Source organism: Pieris brassicae, chromosome 3 (genome assembly GCF_905147105.1).
Source record: "Pieris brassicae chromosome 3, ilPieBrab1.1, whole genome shotgun sequence".
NCBI lineage: Eukaryota > Metazoa > Arthropoda > Insecta > Lepidoptera > Pieridae > Pieris > Pieris brassicae.
In genome coordinates, this window is record NC_059667.1 from 11637237 (window position 1) to 11645657 (window position 8421).

The 8421-nt window shown below is 36.0% G+C and overlaps 1 protein-coding gene across 3 annotated transcripts; it reads right to left on the reverse strand.

Annotated features, from left to right (window-relative positions):
- Positions 1 to 1504: 1504 nt before the first annotated feature.
- LOC123707193 lies at positions 1505 to 7534 on the reverse strand. 3 transcript variants are annotated; one of them, XM_045657047.1, is made up of 7 exons: positions 7270 to 7532; positions 6185 to 7138; positions 5101 to 6109; positions 3886 to 5009; positions 3675 to 3783; positions 3468 to 3601; positions 1505 to 3392 (listed from the first exon to the last, which is right to left on the reverse strand). In XM_045657047.1, the coding sequence occupies exons 1-7, from the start codon at positions 7388 to 7390 to the stop codon at positions 1600 to 1602; spliced, it is 5244 nt and encodes a 1747-aa protein (XP_045513003.1). In that variant the 5' UTR covers positions 7391 to 7532; the 3' UTR covers positions 1505 to 1599. The 3 variants fall into 3 exon arrangements, 2 of the variants coding, with proteins under 2 accessions (XP_045513003.1, XP_045513004.1); XR_006753463.1 differs by lacking the exon at positions 1505 to 3392 and having other exon boundaries at positions 3573 to 3601; positions 3876 to 5009; positions 7270 to 7534; XM_045657048.1 differs by lacking the exons at positions 5101 to 6109; positions 6185 to 7138; positions 7270 to 7532 and having other exon boundaries at positions 3876 to 3898.
- Positions 7535 to 8421: the final 887 nt, after the last annotated feature.

The window sequence follows — 8421 nt, forward strand, 5'->3', positions numbered from 1 at the left end:
GTTCATTGATCCCTTTACTAAAAAAACCAGTCGGACGGGAATCAATAAAATCTGTGAAGGCGATTTGGACTGCCCCATCAGAGTTAAATTTTTTCCCTTGCAAGAAGTTGTCAAATTGCGAAAAAAATGGTAATCTGTTGGAGCAAGGTCCGGGGAGAACGGAGGATGTCTTAGACATTCCAATTGAAGCTCTTCTAATTTGGTAGCCGTCTGTTGTGCAGTGTGTGGTCTAGCGTTGTCGTGAAGTAGCAGTGGCGTGGAGCGATTGACCAGCCTAGGTTGTTTAGCCGCTAGCTTTTCCATCATGGTTTGCAATTGCTGACAATAGACATCAGCCGTAATAGTCTGGCCAGATTTGAGAAAACTGCAGTAAACAATACCGGCACTAGTCCACCAAATGCTTACAAGTAACTTTTTTGGGGTTAATTTTCGCTTGGGGCAGGATTTGGCTGGCTGGCCAGGATCCAACCTTTGCGCTGAGTGCTTCCGATTATCGTAAAGAATCCATTTTTCATCACAGGTAATGATTCGGTTTAAAATACCTTCATTATTGTGCCGGTTCAGTAATGTAACGGTGCAGCAGTCGACGCGCGTTTGCCGGTTTGCTTCAGTCAATTCGTGAGGTACCCACCTTTCAAGCTTTTTAATCTTCCCAATTTGCTTCAAGTGAATTAAAACAGTTTTATCACTAACACTGCAGCCTGCAGCTAACTCGGACGTGGTTTGCGATGGATCCGCTTCCACAATAGCCTTCAATACTTCATTATCAACTTGGGTCTCAGGCCGTCCACGGGGCTTGTTCTGCAGGTCAAAATTTCCAGAACGAAAACGTTGGAACCAAAAACGAACTGTGTTTTCTTTTGCAACATGACCGCCATACACATCATTCACCCTTCGAGTCGTTTCCGCAGCACTAGTGCCACGGCGGAACTCGTACTCGTAAATAATGCGATACTTTAAGTTTTCCATTTTGTAAAATGAGTGACGCAAACAGAAAAAAAACTATAAAATGACGGTCATCGAAGCACAAATACATGAGTAAATAGCTGTACAAATTTGAATTTGTAATTCCTTACCAAAGGGGAGAACATCGTGATTAAAGTGGCCAGTACGAAATACGCCAATTTCATATGTAAGGACCTAATATATACTTTGATTCGACGGTATGACACTTGACATTGCCATATGAAAATCTCTTTAGTTTTTATTTTTGTTTATTCCATGAGATTACGGAAGAATCTGCGGTACCTTTAATAGAAAAATGATTCTATGCTGACATCTTATCTCATCGTTGTAGCTATTTACCTTAATATTAATTATAAAAAGTAGGTTTAAGCAATAATAAAACACCTATAAAAATTTATATTGCACAGGATGCATAGGCGTAAATCTCTAAACTTTACAATTATTAAGCAAGCCGATTCCTTTAGCCACTTAGATTTTTAATATAGTGGTACAAGATATTACTGTTTGTTGAGTTCAAAAATTAGGCACTTGTTTTTTTAATAAGTATATAACTTTATTAATTTATCTATCAAACATTAACATTACAAAATAAATACTTAAACATTGAATAACCGTCGTACGTTGTCACTGATTTTACATTCTGTAAAATACTTCTGAAAATGATAATGCAGCGAAAATCGTCATTACTAGTATAGAATAAACAGTAACCAGAATATCTCTTTTGAATCTAACAATCGGGTCAAAGTGTGGAATTTGTCTATGATCGCATATTTTATTTATCTTTTTTTCTTTAACTATCGTGCTACTGTTTCCGCACCAATCAGGAGCTAATACACGATTGCATGGTTTCGTTGTTTCAATAATGGGTATCTCTATTATTTTATTAAATGAGGTATTACTGTATAAAGTCTTATAATCCGAGAAGAAGTACATCGATTGCTCTGATGGTTTACTTATAACACCGACTAGAGAGCTCGTAACATTTGTAGAGTGGTGAACTGTTATTGGGAAAAATTTCGACTGAACATCTGTTACGGTGTGTTTGTAAGTAATTTCAGGAACGTTGACATTGACCTCCTTATCAACGAGTAATGGACTCCTCAAAACTACTTCATTATTTAAAATATGATAGTTTGTCTTATATAAGTAACACAAGTTTTGTTGCTGAAAGCTTTCCAAGGAATTTGTTGAGAGTGCATTTATTGGACTTACATCAACAGAATGTTCTTTGAACTCGGCTCTTTTTAAAATAACTTCAAGTTCAGTAAGTTCATCACATTCTACGTCATCAGTTTTATTTTCTGTAAGATGTGTCTGACAAGTTGTGATGTTTCTTATTTCATTTAAAAGGCCGACCAGAATATCAAGTGATGTCGAGTCGTCCACTTGAGATGTTTTATTTTCCAACATACTTGAGTTACTTACCACACAATCTTTTTGAGATGTTTTTTCTATGCTCTGAGATTCCTCATTTTTGTCTTTGTATGTGTCCTTGATGCCGCCCTCGTTTTCCTCTTTTATCTGAATATTTGTATGCTGAGTTATTGTAATGTTGTTTAACAGATGTTGTGTTATATCGTGTTCAAGCCTTTTTTCATCTTTTTCAACCTTTTTCTTCTCCTTCACCTTACTTTTAGGACATCCTGTGACAGATTTAGTTGCTTTACAGCCTAGCCCAGTTTGCTCGGAACTACTATTACAACTATTCAGTTCCTCGGTTGCTACGACTTTCTCGCAATGAGATTTAACTGAATTTACCTCTTCTGCAGTATTAGGTACAGAATAAGCAACTGTAGAAACTTGCGTGGGAAATTTAGCAAATGTCCAATCTACATGAGACTGAGACTCTGTTAGTTTTTTAGTTTCGGCCATCTCTTTAATTTTTGATGATGTTTTTCCAAGAACATTTTGAGATAATGTTGACTTGACAACCAGAGATCCAACATCTCCAGATTGTAAAACTAATATTTGCTGCAGAGAATGTTTCGGTGTTAATGTTAAATTTTTTAATCTCAATCGTTTCTGAAATGCTCCAGCTGACAATCGTCGATACAGTGCGTTCTCCAGCCTGGCTAATTCGGTTAAAGAATTAAAGGGCTGTATGTCATACGTGATGACATTGAAATCAATATTTTTGCTCAGTACACTTTCACTATCCTTAGATAAGGTAGCTACAGCTGTTGTTATGCTCTTATCGCCAAAAACATCAATCGGAAAATCAGTGTTTGACATAAGCTCCTCATAATGTTCAATAGTATCCACAAACGCGTCGTTTATGCTTTCGCTACTTACTGAAGTTTCATTTTTCTCACAAAGCGAAGTTAACCCCGGCGCGGTAGCACTGCTGATCATTGTATCTATCATCTTGTGTAATTTCTTTCCTAGTACAGTGGATTCTTCTGCTGTCCGAGATGAGGTCATTGATCCTAAAAATAATAATTACTACTTTAAAAGTCCTTTCTACATAAAATTGCAAGATTTGGATATACTCGTATAACTACCCATATCTAGATCGATTGGTACAAGCGGTACTCTTGATTTTTGAGCTCCAGATAAACCTTTTAACTCTCGTGTAGGAGAACCACGTCCATAATGATTATTTACATACGATTCCACCGCGACCATCTTTTTTAATCTGCAACCACATTTTTATGTTACCTACAACTAATTGACGGACATTTTAACATTTCAATATTGTTGTGCCATACAATGTTTCAGGTGCTTCGGGTAAGTTTGATTTATAGGACGGCCCTGTCACCGACACGGGAGAACATTTGCGGATTCTGTCGGGGCTATTGCTTTCTGACCGTTTGATCCCTGTATTATAGAATAAAATATTATTTTATGCTTAATACATTAAAAAAGTAGGTGGGAAATATAAACAAACAAACAAACAGTACAAAATTCACCTTTACACACCTAAAGGTGGCGCCACGGTGGAATGACATTTTTGAGATCCGGATATTTCAGATCTTTTTTGTCTTATCTTAACATTTAATGAGTCTCTCCTCTCGGGGTGTGTTATGGTATTTGTGGAACGTTGTGGTCTTTGAATAGTATACTTGTTTCTATTAGACGATTGTTCGTTAGACGGTTGGTTATACTTTCTAGGTTGGGCTAAACTATCAAGCCTAGATTTCGGCGGCCCACGCACTGCTTCACCTCGAGCCTCTTTAACTTCATCTATAATATCTGTTATTTTTCTTCGGTTTAACTTATCAACTGGTTTTTCCTCCACAGAAGACTTTAAATGATATTGTGATCTTCCAGCGTGAGTGAGTGTATTTACCCTTGATTTTATATTCTTTGGAGTTGAACCCCTTGATGACGGCTCGCTGGGTTTCAAATTGGGTTCTTGTTGTAATGGTTTTCTAAAAGTAACTTGACGACTGCTATGTTTCTTGTCAGTATCGTATCTTTTTGATTTTGGTTCGCTGTCTGTCCTCGGACGGTTAACTTTAACACTTTCGAAATCACGCAGCAATTGTGAGATTGCTTTTAATGGATTTTCAGATATTTTAGTGACTGGGCTAGTTATCCTCCTACGATCTTTTTTCTGTTTATCATCACATGATGGTTGAGGCTTTGTTGACGCTTTAGTTTTTGGTGTTGTAGCCATTGGGATTTCGCTTTTTCTATGAATGTTTTTATTAACAGGAGGATCCAGGTAAACTTTTTCAAAACTAAAGCAACTGGGATTTGATGATACCAGGTGATGTTTGAGGCTTGTACCACTATCTGAAGGTTGTACACTGGAACCAATTTGTTTAGAATCAATCGGAACCTCAAACTCATCACATTCAGGTATTTTGTTGTTATTCGAACTGGTGTCTATTTTTCCAAGCTTTTTCATTAAATCGTATATTTTGTCGATACTTTTTCGGCATTGTACAGGTAGTACTGTATCCTTTCCTTTTTGATTTTCTAATGTATGTAAAGAATCTTTTGGCGTATCAGAAGAAATTACATTTTGATTTCCTGTGGAGTTTAATAGAGGGCTACTCTTCTCGGATATTACGTCATTCTGTATTGGACTGCATTTCCTGAAACATTAATATTATTTATTTCTGTGTTAAGCTTTTTGTTATAGAATTATATGTTATGATATTTATATTAGATTTATAAGTCACTTACTGCGAATCTCGAGAAACAGGTGATACTGGATGAGAAGGATTGTCAAAGGAGATAATATCGTTTAACAAATTTAAACTAGATCTTAAATTTTCCGATATTCCAGAGGAAGATGCGGTACAAACGTCTTCAACATTCTGCTTTAATTTTAGTTTATTTTGGTGATGCATTACCTCTGTATCGGCATCATCTAAGTAGTAGCTGTGATTAATGTATTTTTCTTTATTTCTTGGAGACCTCGGTGATTTCTTACGTAATTCATCTTCGCAATTTTCTAATTCCACCACAATCGTTAAATCGTTGGTACTGGGCTTTCGATCTTTTTTTGAATGTTTGGACTCATTTATAGATTGTCCATATATGGAATTGTAAAATGACTTATTTGTTATTGATAATTTGGTAACTGAGCTCGATGCTTGCGCCATAACACCTTTTGCGTATTTGTTTTTATTTATTTTACAATTATCACTCAATGATTTCTTCTTTATTTCGCGTCGTTCTCGAATTTCAAGAAGTCTCTTTCTTTTTTTCTCCTCCATAACATGCGAAGAATTTTCATATGGAGACTTAATTCTTACTCTTGTCGGAGACTTCTTCTTCCTGTGATTAAATTCAATCTCTTCAGGGACTGGTGAGTTCATATTAAGCCGTTGTACAGTACAACACAATGCATCGGGAGACATCAAGCTAAAGTTAGCCTCAGTTTGTTCGTCGCTGTAAGACTTGACATTAATAACGTTTGGATAGCTAAAAAAAGATTCATTATAGCCATGATCTTTACAAAAGGCAAAAGACGCAGAACTGTTGTCGGTGTCCACTCCAATAAAAGAATCATCACAGGTGTCAGGCGACCGATTTGTTAATAAACTATACTCGTAGGCACTATACGGTATGTCACTTGTTGTTTCACGTTCGTTTAATTCCTCTACCTTAAGTGTATCAATTTGTAAGTCACTCTTTCGGTTATCCACCGGATCGTATGTAATAGATGGTATAGGGGTAGATAAACAATCTGAAAATAAAAAGTGCCAACGTTCTCAATGCAAGGTGTGATAGAACACATAATATGGCAAAACTTTTACCTTACCTTCAATTGAATGTTGCGGCACAGCTTGAGTGATTTTAATAGAATTAAGTTTACTTATAAGGAGACCGGACTCCGATTTCTTTATATTAAGAACAACATCGACGCGAGAAGGAGTCTCGTTTAAAGAATTTACCTCCTTTTTGCAACTTATAATTAAATTATCGTTGCAACGTTTTGTAAATAATTTATATGTTCCACACAATAACCTAGGAATTTCTATTACTATTTTCTTCTCTAATAATTTCGATAGAGATCTAATGTCTACTTCAGAATGGACGATATCATGCCAGTTACTTTTCATTCTGCTTGATTTACGTTCCATATGTAGAGGAATACTCACTGAATTTGCCAACATGCTCTTTTTAGAGTCATTGCCATGAAAGACATCAGTTGCCTCGCTTTGCCTCCACTTTTCTTTAGCCTTTTCTGTCAAGTAATCTCCATTACTAATGCGTTTGAGTTGTTCTATTGTATGTTGAACGTATCGTATGATGTTGTCCATATAAAAATTGCTGTTATCTTCTAGTCGTTTGCAACATATATAATCCAGAAGCGACGAAGGAAGCACGTCTTTGTCCGTCATTGCAGGCATAAAGCTGTTTAATTGTTCTTTTATATAAGGGTCTTTGAAAAGAAAGTTTTTGTCATATGTTGAGCCAAACTTGGAAGAATTCATAGCGAGATTGCCAAGTTTCTGACACAAAGTATTTTCAAATGAGGCAGTATTATTGAACAAATCAATTCTTTCTTTATTTATCATCATGATATTACGGATGTCTTCCGTGCTATATATCTCACCAATATCAGAGTCGTCTGAATCGTGATCATATATGACTGTTTCAACGTATTGATTCGACGGTTTCGTTTGGGAATGTTTTACTTCTGTCACCAGTCTTGTCCCAACGTCCAAATTTTTATATAAAATGACTAAATCGCTTGCTATCAGTGTTTCATCTTAAAGTTTAAATTACGAAAGAGATTAAATAATGATTACTTATAAAAACACATAAGCTTCTCTACTATTATGTACTACACGTTAACAAATATGTAAGTATCTACAATATTTATGAAAATGGCTAACATACCACTACTAGTAAATTGACTATTATTAGTCATGATTTCCAGCAGGTCGTTAGCAGTGTCGTAACAGCGTCTCACATGCCCTTTCGTATTTTCTTTACCATCTGATGTCTGACTTATCAACATTACTACATAAATTTTAGGCAGGTATAAAAATGAAATGATATGAAATTTATTTTAAATATATTCGTACAAAAAACACAAATACAAAATCGTCGACAAAATTGTAAATTTTTAAGTCAACCTTGCCAAACTGTTAATAAATTTTGACGACTATTTGAAAATCGAAATATGTGTCGGTGGCCAGATAGACTTCGGATAGTAAAAAATATAATGCATACCTAGCATATGCGTTCACGACAAAACGTCCTCAATAGTGTGAGTTGTATCAGCGCCGGTACTAAGTAATTGCCAATAGCGGTAGCGATTCCAATTTTCATTTTGCTTTTGTACCACGTGATCCTAAGACGACCAAGGATAATGAGAGAACTACATTGAAATTACATTTGGAAGTTACAGAGTATCGGCGCGGTTGCATTAACTACACAATTAGAAATCAGATCAGAGGGGACTAGTGGTTAATTGTAATAAAGTGAAATTCTCGACACTATTTAGGTAATAGCAGGCAAACAGGCAGAAGGCTTATCTGGTGTTAAGTGATACCCATGGACACTCACATTGCCAGAAGACTCGCAAGTACGTTGCCGGCCTTTTAAGACTTAGTACGCACTTTTCTTGATGGACCCTAATTAGAATTGATTTGAAAATACTTCAGAGGGGTGGTCGAGGACATACTCATACTTACGCTGAAGAAAAACTTAGTTTGAGACCTTTCTAGTATAATTTTTACATGTTTGTAGACTTCGGCTACTTGGAATCACAACATGAGGTAATCTCAGTTTATATTCAAGTGATACTCAGGAATAGGGCTTTAGATAAATAAAGTACTATATTGTGACAGACCATTTTTTATCCATTAAATTTTGGCATTTGACAGGAGAGATGTGTCTTAGCATCAAACTGTGCTAAACATGTGTTATTTATATTGTTTGAAAAAAAGAAATTGCACTCTATGTAACGTCCCTCGATTTAACGACGAACTTCCTCAAGCGTCGAAATCAATTGCTTTGGTTGGTTTAGCTTGTCTTCCACACATT

What these genes read in the sequence shown, in the direction of transcription:
- LOC123707193 (XM_045657047.1), bottom strand. Translation starts at nt 7,390, where the DNA reads ATGTTGATAAGTCAGACATCAGATGGTAAAGAAAATACGAAAGGGCAT. An exon ending in GCCGCAACATTCAATTGAAG is followed by an intron (nt 6,110 to 6,184) that starts GTAAGGTAAAAG and finishes TTTTATTTTCAG; the next exon opens with ATTGTTTATCTACCCCTATA. An exon ending in ACCAATCGATCTAGATATGG is followed by an intron (nt 3,393 to 3,467) that starts GTAGTTATACGA and finishes TATTATTTTTAG; the next exon opens with GATCAATGACCTCATCTCGG.